Source organism: Cebus imitator, unplaced genomic scaffold (genome assembly GCF_001604975.1).
Source record: "Cebus imitator isolate Cc_AM_T3 unplaced genomic scaffold, Cebus_imitator-1.0 Scaffold6, whole genome shotgun sequence".
Classification (NCBI taxonomy): Eukaryota; Metazoa; Chordata; class Mammalia; order Primates; family Cebidae; genus Cebus; species Cebus imitator.
Genome location: NW_016107321.1, coordinates 4,064,368 through 4,085,354, shown reverse-complemented (window position 1 = coordinate 4,085,354; position 20,987 = coordinate 4,064,368). Strand labels below are relative to the sequence as shown.

The following is a 20,987-nucleotide window of genomic DNA, read 5'->3' as shown; positions in this document are numbered from 1 at the left end:
TGTTCTAACTGGACTTGAATCCACTTGGCAGGAGGTCTGTTATAGAGATCAGCCGGGCACTGAAGGAGCTCTTCCATGAGGCCAGAGAAAGGGCCTCCAAAGCACTTGGATTTGCTAAAATGTTGAGAAAGGTGAGCTTGCAATCCTGATTAGTGTCTTTTTCTTATTTTTCAATTGTCTTATTTTTTTAATGCTAACCCTAAAGAAGTTTCCTTGTAACTGTGATCCTAGGACCTGGAAATAGCAGCAGAATTCAGGCTTTCAGCTCCAGTTAGAGACCTCCTGGGTGTTCTGAAATCAAAACAGTATGTTAAGGTAAGTACTTCAAATGGTATGATTGAAACATTTTGCCTTTCCTTCTTTATTCTAAAACAGGCAAACTTTTTCTTAAAGGTCCAAGTAGTAAATATTGCAAGTTTTGAAGGCTGTACCACAACCCCAGTTTTAAGACTGTCCCATAATTTACCAATGGAACAATTAAACAGCCTTGTTCATACTTGACTTACTAGCTTGTCTTTAGAGTGTAGATAAATAATAAAAAAATTTACTTATACTGTTTAATTATACATATTTAAAAATAGTGGTTTTTTTTCACCCTTATTTTTCCTGAAGCAGTTCAAAGGTTTTTACACTGAAACTTTGACATCAGGATCCTGGTCATCACTGACCCACATTTTGAGTCACCAACTTTAAGTTGTTTGAGATTTAGCACTGTTAGAATCTGTATGTGATGTCATCACTGGATGTTTTATCCCAATCCCACAGTTTCATCCCACTCCCATAGTGAGAGTGGGAGGCATGACCTGTGCTGCACCACCCTATGTGTCCTCTTGAAAAAATGATCTCAAGGAGACTTCTTATGATGACCCTTCCCCTGGCCCCCTGCCTGGAATAATTAGAGAATCTGTATTCACAATTTTTGCCTTTTTCCTAAGCCAGGTGACTTTCTATAAGTGTCACAAACTAGTAGTGGCTGAGGTTGTTTCAGGCTGTCTTGCTTCTCCCTCGAGTATTTTCTTGAAGAGGATGTCCAATAATCAGGGAGACTGTAAGGCCTCTCCTCCAGTACATTCACAGACTCTCCTCCTCCTGCCTTCTTCAGTCACACTGAACCCGGCTACTTGCCACTCCCTCACTGCTCCAATTCGTGCCCTTCCCACATCCCCCTGCCCAAACCTGCTTCTCCTTTCCTAGGTTGGTTTATTTGTTTGTTTGTTTTTAAATAACATATTTCTCTAACGCACAATGTTCCTTAAGATTTTGGATTATTTCTTTTGCAGGTACAAATTCCTGGGTTAGAAAACTTACAGGTGTTTGTTCCAGACACACTTGCTGAGGAGAAGAGTATTATTTTGCAGTTACTCAATGCAGCTGCAGGAAAGGACTGTTCAAAAGATTCAGATGATGTACTCATTGACACCTACCTGCTTCTGACCAAGCACAGTGATCGAGCCCGTGATTCAGAGGATAGCTGGGGCACGTGGAAGGCACAGCCTGTCAAAGTTGTGCCTCAGGTGGAGACGGTTGACACCCTGAGAAACATGCAGGTACATCTCACCTCCATCCTTTCAGCAGTGTTACTTAAAGGACTTTTAGGAAGAATGAACTGTTAGCTGCTCAAGAATGAGGGGTTTAATTACCCTAGTAATCACAAGTGTATACTTCCCAAAAATGTACCTTGATGCGTTCATAGGTAATTTTGCAGCATAATTTGTACTAATATATTATTCTGTTAAGTTAAATTATACTGAAATAGAAATAAACCATCTATTTGGTTTATATCTTTTCTTAGTTCAGTCATGTACTTAGATCCGTGGAGCTGTGATGTAAAAGGAGTTATGTCACTAATATAATTTGTAGTTCTAGAAATCCCAGTTCTCCAAGTACTCAGGTTTACTGGTTATTTAATTTTCATTTTTTTGTGTGTGAAGGCTGTCCCCTCTCTACCTAACAGAGACCTCATGACAGTTTCCGTAACTCACTGGTTATAAACTGTGGGAAGCCTTCCCATTCATCTGCGTTCAGCTTAGGGACAGTTATGGTGAGTGTTCATATGCACCCTGAGCTCAGCCTCACCAGAACTGAGTATATATTGGCCTGCCATATCCCTTGCCCCAACAACTCTGCTTTTATATTCCCTGTCTCTGTGAATGGTTCTGCATTCACTCATATGTTTAAACCGGAAGTGTGACAGCTAATATAAATTCAGCCCCCCACCTTTCCAGTTAATACCTTGCCTTGGCAAGCCAGAAGCATGTTCAATAAGTGATCCTTTCCCTGCATCCCCAGAGCAACTGCTATAGTCAGAACTTCACCATCCCTCTCTTGAACAATTGCAGTTTCTTACTTTGAGTTTCCCTGCATCAAGCCTCACCTTCTGTCTCTCCAATTCTGTGTTTGTTTTTGTGCTTTCAGAATGATCATTCTAATACATCTGATTACATAACTGATCTACTTAAAATACTGCAAGGATTCTTTATCTCCTCAAGAACAAAAGTTATAGGGTCTTTATTTCTTAATGTTTAATATAAGGCCCTTCATCTGATTCCACTCTTATTCCTACATTTTCATTTTTCACATGCTGGTCCAATACACACATGAGTGCACACATGTACATGTATGCATGTGCACATACACACTGCACTAGCAGTACTGAACTACTTGAAGTTCTAGGCTATCTCAAAGATGTCATGCCTGCAGTCTCAAAGGTTCTTCTCCATGGTGCTGAATATCCCAGATGTCAGTGTCCACTAAGTGTGTGGCTGTGTAGTTTAAAAATGACTTTCTGATCAGATGGTTGTTGGCCTGGTATCTCTGAGATTGGCATTGTTTTTGGACTGCTGTTGAACTAGAATGATAACTAAGTAACTGGGTTGGTTTTTATGTCCTGTACTTGATTTTCCTCCCAGGTGGATAATCTTTTACTAGTTGTCACACAGTCTGCCCATCTCACAATTCAGAGAAAAGCTTTCCAGCAGTCCATTGAGGGACTTATAACTCTGTGCCAGGAGCAGACATCCAGTCAGCCGGTCATCGCCAAAGCTTTGCAGCAGCTAAAGGTATTACACTGTCTTCTACATAAGCTGAGATTTTTCATTTTTGTTGAAATGCTGTGGAAGAGTCAGTGTGTGGTAACATGTGTAAGGTCATATCATCCAAGGAACTTGAGCTCTTAAATTGCCTACCCACTCACCTCTCTTCCTGATAGATATTTTCTTACATCTAAACTACAGATTCTGAGATCCTTCCTGGAGGTGTAGAACTTCATAATTGGAAAGTACAGAGAATTGAACTTTATGTGACTAATTCATAATGGCTACATGACTTGGTTAGTGTCAAAGCTGAAAATTTAGGAATTTAGGTCTCTTCATTCCCAATGTAAATTTCTTTCTCCTTTCACAATCTTCAGTATTTACTAGAGGTACTCCATATCAGTAATGTGTAGTAGAAGATTTATTTATTGTTTAATAAATAATTTAAATTAAATATAATAGAAAAACAAACAGTTGCAGAGAAGCACAAAGGCCTTTCAAAATTTATGACAAGCCACAGCCTGGCTGTCTTTTCCCATTATTTTCTGGTTTTGATACTTTATATTTTGTATCGCACTTATCAGTCTTGATCTCATCATACTTTTCTAGGCCATCAGTTACGCCTTCTTATTCACATTAAAGGCTTAACTTCTTGAAGAAGAAACACTCTCTGAAATTACAAGTCATTTCATAAACATTTGTTTTTCTTTTGTCAATCTGATTTGTCTGATTTATCTGTAAATATCTATTAACTACATATTTAGGTTATCTCTCTTGTAGATTATTCAAAGAATATTTTGTAACCATAACAAGGGGCTTGCCTGATGGAGACCTTGTGTGCACACGTGTGTGTAAGGGCGGGTAGAAAGGGAGACCAATTTGGAGCTATTGTGGTATTGCCGAGAGAGGTTACGAAAGCTCAGGCCAGGACAAGGCTTCTCAGCCTCTTCGATGTGGACATTTGGGCCAGTAATTCTTTGTTGTGGAGGTCTGTCCTGTGCATTTTAGGATGTTTAGCAACATCTCTGGCCTCTAGTAGAGTCCACTCCTTCCTCCAAATTTTGACAGTCAGAAACTTCTCTGGACAGTGTCTCCAGATGTTGAGGGGAGGGAGAAGAATCCACCCCAGAAGAGAACCCCTGGACTAGGGAGTAGCAGGGAAATGAGGACTGCATGATTCAAGGACACTGTGGAGGTCATCTAGAAGTTCCTGGGCTTTTTCACTCTGTGGAATTGCAACCGTACTTACGGTTGAGCAACTGTCCCAAGAGAAGAAAACAACAGGTGGTTGATATATAAAAATATTAAAGATATAAGCATCTGTTCCAAGACCAGATTGTAGTTAGACTTCATCATTTTAAATGCATTTTTTTCTCTTCTGTTTAAGAATGCCATATAAAAATGAAAATAACGTAATTTCCTCTATATTTAATAATTCCTTTTAGTAATTAAAAGTGGCTAAGTGTTGGCAGTGGTTAATGTCTGTGTGATGGTGAACAAAATATTTCTTTAAAATGTGGTAAGTATTGTATGATTTGCTTCATTTTGGACTAATCATGGTTTGGGACTCTTTAGAATGATGCATTAGAGCTATGCAACAGAATAAGCAATGCCATTGACCGCGTGGACCACATGTTCACATCAGAATTTGATGCTGAGGTTGATGAATCTGAATCTGTCACCTTGCAACAGTACTACCGAGAAGCAATGATTCAGGGGTACAATTTTGGATTTGAGGTAGGTTGAGAATAAGAGAAAACACATAGTACAGTTTAGTAATTGCTTGATAACTTCCAGAAAGTTTTAGGAATCTTTTGCAGTAAATCTGATATTAATCGTAATCACAGTTTAAGAATATCATCTTGGCCAGGCGCGGTGGCTCAAGCCTGTAATCCCAGCACTTTGGGAGGCCGAGGCGGGTGGATCACGAGGTCAAGAGATCGAGACCATCCTGGTCAACATGGTGAAACCCCGTCTCTACTAAAAATACAAAAAATTAGCTGGGCATGGTGGTGCGTGCCTGTAATCCCAGCTACTCAGGAGGCTGAGGCAGGAGAATTGCCTGAACCCAGGAGGCGGAGGTTGCGGTGAGCCGAGATCGTGCGATTGCACTCCAGCCTGGGTAACATGAGTGAAACTCCATCTCAAAAAAAAAAAAAAAAAAAAGAATATCATCTTATATCACTCATGAATATCAGAGATGTTAGTTTACTTTTAAACTGTTAAGTAGTTGCCTGACTTTTATTTTGTGCTAACGACCATCCACTTACATTTTAAAACTTTAAAAAAGATGTTTTATATCATAAAAGCACACTCTTAATTTAAACTCTGGAGTAAAACATTTATGAAACTGCATTTTAAAACACTATGCTTTCTATAATTGTTCATACTATTCAAAATATAGAAATTTTAATTGGATTTCACTTTTTGTTTTTAGAAAACATTTAAACAGACATGGTATTATAGCATGTGGTATTGTTTAATGATTGTTTTCTTCATTTTGATATACATGAAATCTTCTTACAGTATCATAAAGAAGTTGTTCGTTTGATGTCTGGGGAGTTTAGACAGAAGATAGGAGACAAATACATAAACTTTGCTCGGAAGTGGATGAATTATGTCCTGACTAAATGTGAGAGCGGTAGAGGTACAAGACCCAGGTAATGACCAACTAGGATGTTTCTGGAATGCATCATGTGGGGTTGGTAGTAGTTGTTCATGTATGTCCTATGGGATATGTTTGAGCAGATGACATGAAAGAGAATACTCTAAGCTCTTCGGTGATCAGGTTTTTTTTTTTAATGGAAAAATACATAACGAAAACTGCATAACTCTTAGGAAAAAAATTTTTTTTAAGTTCTTCCAAACTGGAGTTACCTTAAAGGGAACTCCTGTTCTCCTTTGACAAGTCTTCCTGATCACTAATGTTTTTTCCTCCCTTATGAAATTTATTCATTAAGAAGTCATTTTGGAATTTGCAGGGGGGAAATGGGTGAATCATCTGAAATGCAATAGTAACTCCACTAAAGTAAACATAGGTATTAAAGCGTCTTGACTGTGAAAAATAGCTGAGTGTTCTGTGATTTGTAATGGAGGGATATCATGGGGCAGTTTTTTAAAGTCATTAAGCTGTTTCTGCAAGTTAGAGAAAATACATTTGCTGTACCTGAGACTCAAAGTAGGAACTTTATGTTATAAAACTCATAAATAATGGTTAAATTACAAATGGCCCCTATCATGTCTAAAATCCTCTTCCATGTTTCCCATTTGTTTCAAAACAAAATTAAATTTTAAATTTTCCAAAAGGTCACACTGTAAACTTAGTGAACCCAGGCAAAAAAAAAAAAAAAGTGTTTTCTCCTAGCTAATAATTTTAATTATGTTACTTTTTAGTATTGTGCAGTCTAAAACTGCTACAGCATTTTCTTGGTTGTTTTGTGATTACTGAACTTTTTCATGTACTAGGTGGGCAACTCAAGGTTTTGATTTTCTACAAGCAATTGAACCTGCCTTTATTTCAGCTTTACCAGAAGATGACTTCTTGGTATGGAATATTCTAAAGTTTTTTTCATTGTAAAATAAGTCAGTGACTCTTTATTTTCTGGTTGTGTATGTTTTACATGTAATAGTGGTTCTAAATATTTTTTGTGTGATGATAATGCTGGGAAATTAAAGTATTCCTAATAGCAGAGTAAGATATTTTTTTCTTCTTATAACACTGGTGTTCAATTAAGTCAATGTCTAGTTTGTAAACCCTGGCCCTAAAATATTTGTTAGTTTTATGTTTTTACTGCCATCATAGCTGCTGCTTTGGGGCAGAAAAAGGATTAGCTCTTTTACTTCAACGTGCACCATTTGAGAGCATCATACTCGTGTTGAATATTATCACTGTTAGTCTCATAAGTGTCATCAGATTAACATGATGTTGCTCAAAGTGTGAATTCATTCATTGTCGTAGTAGTAGAGACGATTACATGAAAAGTTCTTTGCTTGTACACATCATTGTGTTATGGATTTGCTTTTATTTATAAAAATGATAAGACATTCTATTAAATTACATACAATTTGTGTTTATACTTATTTTCTTTTAAACTACAGAAAATATTTGGGTAACATGTTTTTAAAAATATGCTGAAAGTCAATTTGTGCTACTTATATAATTAAGGAAGTATGCATTTTTTCTCTTTACCTTTCCCATTGTGTTTTGGTTTCTAGAGTTTACAAGCCTTGATGAATGAATGCATTGGCCATGTCATAGGAAAACCACACAGTCCTGTTACAGGTTTGTACCTTGGTAAGACAGCCGTTACAGCATTTCTTCTGGAACATAATGATTTGAGTGGACAAATCCTTTTGTAATTGCAGTTGTTTAAAATGGTATAAGAGCTGTTTTAAGAATATTCAGGAAAATGACAATAAGAGGGACAGAAATGAGGTGTATAGATAGAGAACTCCATAGCAATCTTTCTAAATCCAACAGGAAGATTAAAATGTCAACCATAAGCTATTCCATGCTAGCCAGCAGTATTAAATTATACATTTGTTTTTTCTATAGCATTACTACCATTCTTTTTTCCCCCTTGCCATCTTTCCTGATGGGGAGGAAGGACTGGAAGAGGGCATTGTCTGGCAAGCAGCAAGAACCGCCTCGCTGCGGGTGGCTGCAGATCACTTCTTTGACGCTCCTTCCTCACCTTTGAGGACAACAGTGTCCATTTCTCCACAGCTTTCCCAAGTACCCACCTTCCCACCAACTGTAGTAAATTTTGATTTGGTTTTACTTTTTAAAACATCAAGTTAAGTTATGCTGCAATATATATTACTTCAATTACAATTTTTGATTTTAGTTCATGTACAGTTTTAGTCACGTTGAATGATTAACACTTTTCTAGTATATGTTGAAACTTTGAAAACAAAATATATATTAAAAAAGAGCTATGTCTTATGTCATTCTTGAGATAGTTTGTATAGAAAATGAAACTATTTATAAGTAATAAACACCCAAAAAAGAAAACTTAGAAATTTTATGCAATTTAAATTACACACGAAAAATTCATAAATAATAAATTTATTGAACACCAACTATACTTCGTAGAGGGTACTTGCTAGCTACAGAAAAGTAAGTAGAATGGGTTTTAATTGTTGATTTTTTAATCTTCAAGATCCACTCAGTTTATACCTCTTTTTCTCCCAAGGTTGTTATGAAAATGAAAGTTATCATTTGTAAGACTGTTTGAGCATTTTATATAAAGCATGTTATTGTCTCATCAGGCTTTTGCTTAAGCATATTATCAATAATTTTGATTTTCTGATCTCTTAACTTCTCTAAGAACATAATTGATAATTCAGTAAGAATTATTTTTAAAAAATATTTTATTACAGAAGGAATTATTTTCATTGTGGAAAAATTACAATGTAGAAAAAGTATGTAGAAAAATATGGGAGATACACCTTTAGAAAATTCATCAATGTAAAAAAAGATTGCAAAAGAAAAAATACTCATACTTCGATAATCCAATGGTAGTCACTGGTAACATCTGAGTCACTCATCTTTCAACATGTGTGCCAAACTGCAGTGGGACAGTTAATTAATAGCACTCTCGGGAGGCTCACATGGTCCTTTGTCCTCTCGGCCCCTGTGGTTTAGTGGAACTGAACTGTCAGGGCCCTGGACAGCAATTGACCTGGAGCTGCTCATTTAACATTATTGAGCCTCCCCTTTTAATGAATGAAACTGGATGCTAAGGAGGATTAAATAAATAATATTGTGTAAATTCTAGTGTTCCATACAAAAAAGGGGTCATCATTTGGTTTTGTGTTCTTTTCTTACAAAAGAAATGAATGAAAATGAGAGCACGTTAACTCGTTTTGTTGTTAATGTTGCTTACTTTCTTCCTTTCCCTCTGTTCTAAGCACATAACAAATAACAACCTGGTATGTAAGCTTCCATATTTCCTATAGGTTCATATAATCACACAAATGCATTCTACCTGTACCTTTCTCTATGCCCATTTCATCACAACAGTCATATATAGAGTGGTTTGTTTACAGTTGTAGAAATGTCTCCATGTCAACAGGTATAAATCTCACTTGTTATTTTTATTGGCCGCATTGTGGCCATCATGAATGTACTGTAATTGTTTCTACCATTTTTGTAATGGGCTTTTGTTTGTTTTGGCCATGAAAAGCATCTCTGTAATACATGTTTACCAGTAGTGAAATTTGAACATCCATTTTTTTTATTGGCCATTTGAATTTTCTTTCCAATGAAGTGTCACAGTTTTGCAACATCACATATGCCTATTAATATAATTGTTTTGTTTCCTGCAAAACATATATGTGCACATGGCTTTTTAAACAGAATGTCTTTCTTTGTAGGAAAATGTTTACTAATTTTTGACTAGCCCCCAGTACCTTATCTTAATTAAAGACTCACCAAATCATTTTTTTTTTACCTTTGTTATTACTGAATTTCTTTCATTTGCCATTGTAATCGCTAGGATAATGAATCAGAGACGCAAATTGCCTGAGGTTTTTTGTTAACAGTTTCTTACATTTTGTTTGTAAGTTTTGCAAGGGAACTTCAGATCTCTCCATTTTTAGTACTTCTGTGCCTCTTTTCCTCTCATTACTAGGAAACAAAACCTTGAAGAAACAGGATTTCCATTTAGGAAAGTGTGGATAACATAAAGAAACTCCTTTTTATTAGGGAGTTACCGCATTTTCATGTATCTCTAAAATGAGCTAAATCATTTGTTTAGCTTGCATTGTGTATGTTTCACTCCAGGATTTTTAAAAATGTTTTTGATGGAGAAAAGTGTAAATATATAATATGGTTTTACTAACTTTTAAAAAGTGACATTTTTCATAATATTTGTATATAGTATGATTTTCTACATATATAAATGGACTTGCCTTGGTCATTGGCCAAATTAAGTGATGCTCCATTTTGCTTTCAACTGGTTTGATGATTTTCTGTGGACCATATTAACAAGTTGCATTTGTTGCCATTTCGCTGGCAGCCATTCATCGGAACAGCCCCCGTCCTGTGAAGGTACCTCGATGCCATAGTGACCCTCCTAACCCACACCTCATTATCCCCACTCCAGAGGGATTCAGGTATTTGGTGCCTATCTAGTTGTTTGCTTTACAAAGTGTTTTCCGATATGCATGCTGATACTTTTGAAACTACCAGATGCTTGCTCTGAGAGCTAAATGCCTTTACTGCGTTCTTGTTCATACATTTGTGAAAGCTCTTACTTGCTTTATCTTGAAGCCTTTAGTCGCAAAAGAAAAAGGCATGCAAATTTAAAACAGACATGTACCTTTCAAGATAATCTCATTCTTCAGCTTATTTATAACCTCAAGCTACTAAATGCTTTCTGGCTTTGGAGTCATTTTTTCCTTTCCTCTCTTCGAAAAATAACCTTCAGAAAACAAATTTGAATGTGGATAGCATAGTCAACATTTGAAAACAATACTGAATATCACTTTAAAAGTGGAGAAAAAAACTGGAATGACCTTTCCAGTTCAGTTTTTTATCTGCATATGTAATTACAAAGCAACTTAAACACTAAGTAAATTCAGAAACTATAGTATATTCACGATAACTGCCTTGAATGTGGTGGCATTTCTGCATCTTGAGGTAGTGACCATCTTCTTTCCCCTGTATGATCTATAATCACTTTTTTAAAGTTAGTTTTATTTGACAATATTTGCTAGATAGGACCACAGTTATTTTTTTTTTTTTAAAGCTTTGAGGGGACCAGGGTGCAATGACTCAACGCCTGTAATTCCAGCACTTTGGGAGGCTGAGGCAGGAGGATCACTTGAGCCCAGGAGTTGGAGACCAGCCTGAGCAATGTAGCAAAACATCGTCTCCACAGAGACCACAAGAAAAATAGCAGCTGTGTGATGTGGCCACACCTGTAGTCCCAGCTACTCGGGAGACTAAGGCAAGGAGGGTCACTTGAGCCCAGGAGGTCGAGGCTGCAGTGAGCTGTGATTCCACCACTGCGCTCCAGCCTGGGCAACAGAGTACCACCCTGTCACACAAAAAAAGAAAAGCTTTGAAATTAGGATTTTTTCTTTTTTACACCTAGATTTGAATCTCAGAGAACAATTTGCATTTTATATTTTTAAATATTTTTCACTCCTTTGCCGTTATTTTATTTTTAATTGAAAATGATTGTCAAGTCCATTCCCTCTTCTCACATGTGTTCCTGAAGCTTTTCTTCTTGTCTTAGCACTCGGAGTGTGCCTTCTGACGCGCGGAGCCACGGCAGCCCTGCTGCTGCTGCTGCTGCTGTTGCTGCCAGTCGGCCCAGCACCTCTGGTGGCGACTCTGCGCCGCCCAAATCCATCAGCAGTGCCCATGATACCAGGTAGTCTCACCCCACCAGCATCCCGCACCCTCCCCACCCCTCATATGCGCTTGCACAGCAACCTTAGTTAGGGTGTGTGCCGGGCGCAGTTGGGCTTCTTGGCTGTGGTGTATGAGTGATGCTCTGGGGCCTTCTGCAGATAGCCAGGGCTCGAAGGCTCTGGCACTGACCTCCACGAGCAGACACTTGTCTGATACCAGTATTTCTTTGGAGCTGACATTAGCCAAAATGACCAAAGACTTTGCCAAGAATAACTTTATGAAGAGAGTATCATGGGAAGGAACTGGTCCGCAACAGAAGGGGGCATGAGCATTTTGCCTCAGAGCCTGGAGTCACAAGATAGTTAAAAGATGGCATCTAGTTAATGATATGAGGTGGTGACTTTTTGTTTTTTAGGAAGATCAGTTTTATAACCAAATTTTTTATTTTAAATTATTGTTGATTAGAAGTAGTTTATAGAAGTGGAAAAATGAGTTCATGGAGTTTGTATGTTATATGGAGAATAGATCAGTACTAGAGAGAACTCTCAGATACTTGGCAAGCCCCAGAAAAATTTAAGTCTCGCATTGTCTTTTGTATAGGTAAGGAGGGTTTTGTAGGCTTTCTCATTCTAGTTATTTTTTGGCAGAGGATTTCATCATATTCTCATACCCTAATTGGAGAAGGACCTGTTGTTTTCTCTGAATTTCACCCTTGTATCTAAGTAGGAGGAATGCAGTTACTATTCCCATCTTGCAGTAAGAGTCAAACAAAACTATTGAGGTTGGGAGTATCTGATCTAGAAAGATAAACCTGTGATAGAACCCAGGGTTCTGTGTTCAGCTCCAAGGAAACAACAGTAGAGTTATCAGGAAGATGATGCCTGGCTTTAGATTTTAAAATAGACTAAAATGTTTTTACACTTACTTTAATAACAGTCTAAAATTTCTACAAATATATCCAGTCTTCTCACTCATTAAAATAATTAATGCTTCTAAATTTTAGTGAGAAAGGTCCATAACCAAAAAAAAAAGTATTTTACTGCTTAAGCAGTCAACTAAAAAAATTAACAACATTGAACAAGCACCCATTTAACTTCATAATTTTTATGTTTAGAGCTTTTCATGACAAATACCTTCATATATGCTTTTCTGTCCCCGTGAGGGCTGCCAAAGCTGTCTTCTTTATTCATGCAGTACAGACTGAAGAGGAGTGCGTGGGCCCTAAACGCACTCATAGTTGAGGAGGGCATTGACCACCCTGTGGCTCCTGCCTCCCACACCTGCTGTGTCCATGTTCACTTCAGACTGCCCCTGAACTGGACAGACAGTGGGGAGTGACCTCCCTCTTTTTAAAGATCGATACACTGTGTTTTAAGGCATTTGTAAGTTGGTAGTGTGGTACATTACGTGTATTTTAGGATGAGAGTTGGCCTTTTCATGGAGTTTAGTCTTTGCATAAGCAGTTTTTCAGCATTTCATCTTAAAGGCTTATCAGTAGCATCTCATAAGTATTCATGTTAAATTTTTGCGTACTTAGACACTCTTTGATGTTTAGAAATTTTAATAGCATCATAATATGCTATCTTGAAGGACATTTTTTACCCAGGATCCCCGTTACTTTATGGCCGTGTGTGTGTGTGTGTGTGTGTGTGACGGTAGGTAGAGAAGAGCACAGCCACATGAAGAGGTGTGTGGGGTGGTCAGACTCCCTCCTACAGGCAAGCCCTGCGTAAGCCTCTGCACCTTCACAGTGAGCCCGGTTGACGGGCCCGTGAATCACTGGTCGATTCAGCTCATTGCTCCTGAGGCACACTTCACATACCCAAGGCCTCGTGTCTCAACACAGCTGTGGTTTGTGAATGTGCCCTGGGGAGGCAGAATGACACCAGTGTGTGTGTCCCTGCCACAGCCACGGTGTGTAGCCCTTGCCTGTCTTACAGATACATCAACCAAAGGTCAACCTCACTTGACCCTAGAGGTTTCAATACATATTTTTAATTGATTTTACTTGACCTAAGAAATATCTGTTCTGGGCTTAAGTTATCTTACCTTCATTTATAAAACACTTTGCAGTGGTGCTCTTGCTGAGGCTTACTCCTGCCGGCTCTTAAGAGCTGATTGCGAATATTTGAGAAATTTTGCAAGCTGGTTCTTATACCACAAAAATTGGCAAATGCTACAACCCACCTCCCCATCCTCCACACCCCCCACCATAGCTAGTTGTTAAACATTCCCCCGTAGGCTACTTCATGAGTATATGTTCTTTCCTTTTACCCAGGCAAATCTCTTAAGGGCATGGAATTGGCCAGTCTCACTTGTGGGAAATCAGGAAGATTCAAGGTGCTTAGTGCCTTCTTGGTCTCACCAGTGGTCTTTGGCACTGCTTAGAAGTGGAATAGGCTTCTTCACTTCAATACCAGTGGTTTTTCCATTAGATAGTGCTGAATTTTTGATGAACTATATGGCAGTAGAAATGTCCTCATCACTTCAGACTTAAGTTCTACACTAGATTTGAGGGCTTAGGGAAATACCAGAAAAAATGCATATTTTATAATTTATAAATGTCTGTGCAATAGATCATGCTGCCTTCAGGCTATCAGGGTATAATAAGAGCATAAATGCTACCATACTTCATTATGTCATTCATTTGAAAATATACACTAAACAACTTTAATAAACTAATACCATATTTATTTGAGGTTCTTTGATTTTTCAAATTACAATTTTAACACATTCCCTATTTAGTTTTAGTTTTTACTCTTTATGGGTTCATTCTGGTTGTTGAACATTTCACTTTATTCTGGAAAAGCAGCTCATTAACTTTGTTCTTTAATATATCAAGCTTCCTCCTCTTTTGCACTTCTGCTTGGCTACTGCTTGAGAAGCCTTTAGGTATTCCTTTTCATTTTCTTGTTAAGAGATTTGGAATCTTTTGGACCATGGAGTGATTTTAGTACTTTAAACAGAATTAAGTACATAAATATAATTTGATGGTAACTTTAGAGATCAGCAATATTTGGTTAATACAGTTTTATTCACCATGGGCTTAAGTTATGGAGGTTTTCAAACGTCAGTAACACTTAAGTAATGTTGTGTTTTTGTTTCTGTTGTTAATATAAGACAGGGTTTTATGCAGGCAGGTGCTCTCAGGCTTGGGTTTTGGCTATGGAGAGATGAAAATGGAGCCTTCCTTCCAGACTCCAAAGGAGGGTCTCCACAGATGGTGACTTTAAAGATCAGCAAGATTTGGTGAATGCAGTTTTATTCACCCTCGGCTTCAGTTATGGAGGTTTTCATGCATCAGTAGCACTTAAATAGTGTTGGGTTTTTATTTCTGTTGTTAATATAAGACAGGGTTTTATGCAGGCAGGCATTCTCAGGCTTGAGTGTTGGCTACAGAGAGATGAAAATGGAGCCCTCCTTCCCGACTCCAGAGCTCTAACAGACTCCAGAGGAGGGTCTCCTTTGCAGCCCTGTTCCCTTGGAGGATAATTCTGGTGGGTCTGTCTTGTGCGTTTTCCGCTGCCCACTAGATGCCAGTAGCACCCTCCCAAAAGTATCTAAGACATTGTTAGAGGCAGAGTTGTTCCTGGCAGACAGAGTTGCCCCCCTGTTGAGAATTACTGCTCTAGAAAAATCTCACACATCTTTCATTTTAAGTTCTATTGAATTGATAGCTCAATTGTTAAAAATATTAAAACAGGGGTTCCAGTGTCCCTGAAAATGATCGATTGGCTTCCATAGCTGCTGAATTGCAGTTTAGGTCCCTGAGTCGCCACTCAAGCCCCACGGAGGAACGAGACGGTGAGTATTTTAAGGTAGCTGCATTCACAACCAGCCCAATCATTTGTCTCAGTTCACCGGTTTCTATTGTTAATGCCTTTGTGAGAATTCCTTGAAGATTGATTGTTTTGGTCTTTTATAAAGGAATGAGGAGTAAGAAGCAACAGAGCTTTATGAGAAGACTTAATGCTGAGCACGTTGGCCTTTTAATACAGATGACTTTTTAGCTATGTTAGCATTTTATAGGTCTACTTTTGTTGCTTTAAAAATAGTATTATTCTAGATATTTTAATTGTTGAATGCTTTTATTCATTTAAAAAGTACAAAAGTGACACCATGTTTGTTGATCATATGTGGAAGCTTTGTTTGTAATGTAGCTCTCAGGAGCCTTTGCTCAGGAACCACACTGCCGTTTCTATTGGAGCAGGGCTGTGGCTCCTGGAGCCAATATCTTGAATGAAGTTCCCAACGAATCCAGTTTTTGCACAGTATTTTATTGTCTGTTACTAGTGAAAAGATTAATGTAGTTAAAATCCTGTAACTCCATTAACTTCGTAGTTGGTGCAGTTTTTAGAATTGATTGCAGAGGTAGTTTCTCACACCCACATCAAACACACTAAAAGTTAATAACCAGAAAAGACAGGTTGCTTTTAACCATTGCCCTTCATTTCATTTGCTCTCAAATAAGCACATTTATTTCATAAATCTTAATTTGTATAAAAATAACTTCCTGCAGAACCAGCATATCCAAGAGGGGATTCAAGTGGGTTCACAAGAAGAAGTTGGGAACTTCGGACACTAATCAGCCAGAGTAAAGGTGAGAGAGGGAGTGTTGGACTTGAAAATGTTACATGTAAGGGTAGCAGTTTCAGGTAAAACTCGATTTAGCTTCTGAATTATTAGACCTTCCCCATTACTATCTTGTGATCTCACACCTCTGACGTCACTTTGTACCATGTACTGTGTTTGTGTACATTTCCTATTTCTTGTAACAAACTACATGCTCTTTTGGGTCTATAATATGTTTTACTCATCTTTATATTCTTAAAGCAGCATAGCATAATTTTTTGTCCATGGTAGGAATATAATAAACATTTGTGAAATAACCATTCATAAATTAGACATTGAGGGAAAGAACTTAAGGAAGCAGGTGATTAATATTAATCAAAAGAAGAAATAGCAGAAAAATCACTGGTCTACTATTTAGTGATCTTTAAAATGCTTTCTTGTCATTTTTTTGCTCAACAATATTGAGCAGTAGGCAAAATCGATCTTGTTCTGTCTTTATAAATGATAGTTTCTGAGCAACTCAATAATTTGGCCAAGGTAGTAAATGGCAGAGTGAGGACCAGAAGGCATTTCTCTCAAGTCCAGTGCTCTCCACAGCAGCTTCCCTTTGAACTCTGTGTGACTGAGCAGAAGAATATTTGTGCCCAGAGATGTGTGGCAGGATTCTGTGGAGGGAGGAGACTGAGCTGGCCCTCTGAAGGGAAGACAGGTCTGCAGCAAGCCAGGAGGAAAGGAAAAGAAGGAAGCACACCCGGAGGCTTCTTGACTACAGAGGAGAGCCACTGGGCTGCAGATGTCAGTGCAGGAGAAATTGGAGGATGAGGGGAGATCAGATCAAGGACAGCGTCAGTGACCAGCTGAGTAATGAAGGCTTTGCCCAGAGGTGGTGGGCAGCCCCAAAGGCTCTTGAGCAGCTGGTGTGTTTGGGATGTGGGAAGCTGGGGGTGAGTCACATGCTGAGATAGTATAGTCTGCTAGCCAGAAGTGAGGAGAAAGTGGGGAGACTGGTTAGAATGCCATTGCAGGAATTCAGTATAGATAATACAATGTTGGACCAACAAGGATTTAAAAGAGGTAATGGCACAAAGAAACAACTTTGATGCAACCACTGACAAGCCTGGTTACAGAGTAGGTGTGTGTCGATGCTTCAAGTTGGGGAGTCTTCTTAGGCTTGAGCCTGGTGACAGACAATCTCCTCAGTGGCTCATCATGTAATTAGCAGTTCCCAAGGACAGCAGGTCCTTGCCATATTTTTCAAATCAAGTACTTTGTGGTCAAGTAAACTTGAGAACCATTTGGAATTATATTTCTCTTGTGAGAGTTATGGTTCACATTGACATATTAAAAACCAGGTATCTTGAGAAATTTGCTTTTAAAAAGCCTTTCTCAGAAATATTCGACAGTGGAGCTCATGGCCTCACTGTTGTTAAAATCTTGCCCAGTGCTGGGTAGAGTTGCTGTGTTGTATATTGAGGCAAAAAAAAGGAAACAAACTTGGACCCATATTTTAAAGAAATGATTGTAGTAAATAACTATAACTGGAGCACTATAAATCTTTTGAAATTTCTCTTTTCAAATTAACCTTGCAGTCATCCCAGCCTTCAAGGATCTCTTCGTCTGAGCCAGAAAACTTAGGCTGTTGGGTAGCTAATTAGGATATGGTATGAAAAGTGCTGTCATAGAGAAGTGGGCACACCAGTGGTTTTCAAGTTATGGGTTGTGAACCATTAGTGGGTTGTAAAATTTTAGTAGGAGTGATCAGCATTTTTTAAAAAGGAACAGGATGAAATCAGAATCACATGTAGTAAGGGTAATGGCTCACAGAACTGTTGAATGTGTAAAAGGTATTTCTTACTGTGAGTCATGATAAAACTGTGAGTTGGAGAAATAGAGATATATCACATGATGGGAAAATGAGGAATAATGGCAGTAGCTAATACTTGTTTTTACTGTCTTCCAGCACCTGGGCTAAATGCTTTACATATATTATTTCATGAAATCCTCACAGTAGGCCTGTGAGATAAGTATTTTTACCTTTATTTCACAGATTAGGTTTTTAATGTATAAAGAAGTTAATCGCCTTGCCTATTGTCAAACACCTAGAAAATGGCAAGGCCGGGATTTTTTCCCAAGCATTTTGATTCTAGAGCCCTTTTTCTGTACTCTTCCCAGAGACGGGGAAACTATCCCTTCTCGTTAGAGATGGCTTCCTAGAAGAGGCGTGGCATTTCAGGTGCTCTGTGTGAGTAGGATTCACTCAACAGATACTTGGGTATGAAGAAGACACTTTAGGCAGAGGGAAAGGTGTAATGTAGTGGAAATGAAAAGTAGTTTGGGGTGTTCTGTAAGAGTCTGTTTGGCTAGTCTGAAAACACAGAAAAGACAAATTGGGTCCATCTGAGTTCTGCAGGGGTTTGCGTATTTGGTTAGTAGGTAGTGGAGAACCATGAATTAAGGGTTCCTTTGTTTTGTTTTGAGACCTGGTCTTACTCTGTCACCCAGGCTGGAGTGCAGTGGCGTGATCTTGGCTCATTGCAACCTCTACCTCCTGGGCACAAAGGCTCCTCTCACCTCAGCCTCCTGAGTAGCTGGGACTACAGGCACGCACCACCACACCCAGCTAACTTTTGTAGAGATGGGGTTTTGCCATGTTGCCCAGGCTGGTCTTGAACTCCTATGCTCAAGTGACCAGCCTGCCTCGCCTCCCACAGTGATGGGATTACAAGTATGAGTTACTGCTCCAGGCCTCATGAATTAAATTTATGTAGGAAAGTATCATGATCACATTTCATGTTTTGATAATCTGGCAAACGAGCATGGTATGGAGAGAGGAGAAACTAGAGGCATGTAGATTACTGCAAGATTTTAGCCAACATTTTTGGGAAAGGAAATCATTTTTGTGTGACTAGCTTATATTTTATCTGTGTACTGTATAAGGGGTGGCAATTATGTATTCAAAAGCTACTAATGCTAAAATTAGTAGCTTTTGAAGAACATTAACTCACCTGCTGTTTATCTGAATAGATAATACGCTTTGCTATAATGGAGTGTTAATATACATTACTCTGTTTTTATTGGATTCTGTTTTAGGAATTGACTTGATAGCAGTGATTGGGACTAAGAGGTTTTGGTTCTCTCTGCAGATACTGCTTCTAAACTAGGACCCATAGAAACTATCCAGAAGTCAGTTCGATTGTTTGAAGAAAAGAGGTACCGAGAAATGAGGAGAAAGAATATCATTGGTCAAGTTTGTGATACGCCTAAGTCCTATGATAATGTTATGCATGTTGGCTTGAGGAAGGTGACCTTCAAGTGGCAAAGGGGAAACAAAATTGGTAAGGAAATTAAGGAACATGATGTCAAGATAGTCCTTGTTAGAAATAGCAATAGTTATACTTCTTCAGGTTAAATCCTATGTAGTTGGCCTTTTTTTCTCGTAGACATGGTAAATACACAGTTATCTTTTTGCAGAATGGTCGGGAATTTTTTGTTTGTTTAGTTTGTAAAATGTATTCTAAGAGCAATACAAAATGAGATTTTAGAAAGAGAGAGATTTTTAAATGGTTCTTTAAATTGGATTGTTTTGCTTAATAACCCTGGAAGTTGCCAGCGTAGAGGCACCAAATTTTGACCTGTTTGTTCTAGTCTCAGTGTCTTTCTCCCTCTCTCCACACTCACACACTCTATGAATACACACACACACAGACGCACACAGAGAGAGAGAGAGAGAGAGAGAGAGAGAGAGAGAGAGAGAATGTGTGTATTTTTTTTTTTTTTTCCTTTTTTGAGACGGAGTCTCGCTCTGTCGCCAGGCTAGAGTGCAGTGGCATGATCTCGGCTCACTACAACCTCCACCTCCCAGATTCAAGCCATTCTCCTGCCTCAGCCTCGCGAGTAGCTGGGACTACAGGCGTGTACCGCCATGCTTGGCTTATTTTTCTCGTTTTTGGTAGACACGGGGGTCTCACTATGTTGCGCTGGCTGGTCTTGAACTGGCTTCAACTGGTCCTCCCACCTTGGCCTCCCAAAGCTCTAAGATTACAGGTGTGAGCCACTGTGCCCAGTTTATATTCTTTTTATCTTATTCCCACAATAACATGATTTGAAAGGAGACTGGATACAAATGAGGACAAGACAACCTTCTTTTCTAAAACTTTCCTCATTAATTAATTAATTAATTTCCAGTTGGAATTGCTTCTTGTGAAATAACTAGTGGTAAATGATGTGAGGGAAGAAGTCTTGTTATGTTTCAGATCCTTCCCCTACTTAAATGTATTTATCTGTCACACATCTAGATCTGAAGGGGGCGAACACAGTTGTATTGATAATATGGGGCTTTGTCAGCCTGAAGAAACCTGAAATTTCCTAGAGCTCTCAAGGAGGGCAAAAAACACTGAAACAATCAAGTACTTTATTATAAATTGGATTACTTATTCTTATCAGTCTTGTTCAGGAACATGTCATCTTGGTTTAATGTCCCAGAAGGTATGTTAGGGGAACGTCTGCTCCCACACACCCCCGGACACGTGCCAGTGAGGTAGACAATGGCCACGTCTAGTCCTGGCTGTTTTCTTCTGTTCCCACCCCAAGCCCGGTCTCCTTGAGGGGTGTGAGGGCTCAGAATTGCGCACCAAAGCTGCTTATTGGTCATTTTCATGCTTCTCCTGGAATTTACCAGGGTCCTTTCTGCTCTGTTTAAAGATGCGTGTAGGTAAGACATACTGAAGGGATGCCTGAGACTTTAGTTATCAAGGAACATTTAGAACAATTCTGGATCTGGCAATAGTAAACTACAGTAAACATGATTAGAGATATATAAATGTACGTCCAGAATAATTGGACAGTGTTATTGCAAGTCTAAGGAACATAAAGCAGCCCCTGCAGTGGCTGGAAGTGCAGCTTGTTTGCATCGTTCACAGGAGAAGGCCAGTACGGGAAGGTCTACACCTGCATCAGCGTCGACACCGGGGAGCTGATGGCCATGAAGGAAGTGAGTCCCCTGGCTCCCTGGGGCCTTT

At 38.8% G+C, this 20,987-nt stretch overlaps 1 protein-coding gene across 5 annotated transcripts in view; it reads left to right on the top strand.

Annotated features, from left to right (window-relative positions):
- MAP3K4 (mitogen-activated protein kinase kinase kinase 4) overlaps positions 1-20,987 on the top strand; it is a 121,613-nt gene that overhangs the window by 91,215 nt on the left and 9,411 nt on the right. For 2 of the 5 annotated variants that reach the window (XR_005201721.1, XM_017537968.2), the window contains exons 8-21: positions 32-131; positions 232-315; positions 1,281-1,547; positions 2,910-3,059; positions 4,608-4,769; positions 5,559-5,692; positions 6,498-6,576; positions 7,248-7,326; positions 10,055-10,151; positions 11,279-11,416; positions 15,101-15,201; positions 15,917-15,997; positions 19,113-19,304; positions 20,889-20,959. Coding sequence is in view for 4 of the 5 variants with exons in the window: in XM_017537968.2 (XP_017393457.1) it covers positions 32-131; positions 232-315; positions 1,281-1,547; positions 2,910-3,059; positions 4,608-4,769; positions 5,559-5,692; positions 6,498-6,576; positions 7,248-7,326; positions 10,055-10,151; positions 11,279-11,416; positions 15,101-15,201; positions 15,917-15,997; positions 19,113-19,304; positions 20,889-20,959 (1,735 nt within the window). In the remaining variant the exon portion in view is untranslated. The remainder of the gene's footprint in view (positions 1-31; positions 132-231; positions 316-1,280; positions 1,548-2,909; positions 3,060-4,607; positions 4,770-5,558; positions 5,693-6,497; positions 6,577-7,247; positions 7,327-10,054; positions 10,152-11,278; positions 11,417-15,100; positions 15,202-15,916; positions 15,998-19,112; positions 19,305-20,888; positions 20,960-20,987) is intronic. The other 3 variants (XM_017537977.2, XM_017537984.2, XM_017537988.2) reach the window with 3 other exon arrangements.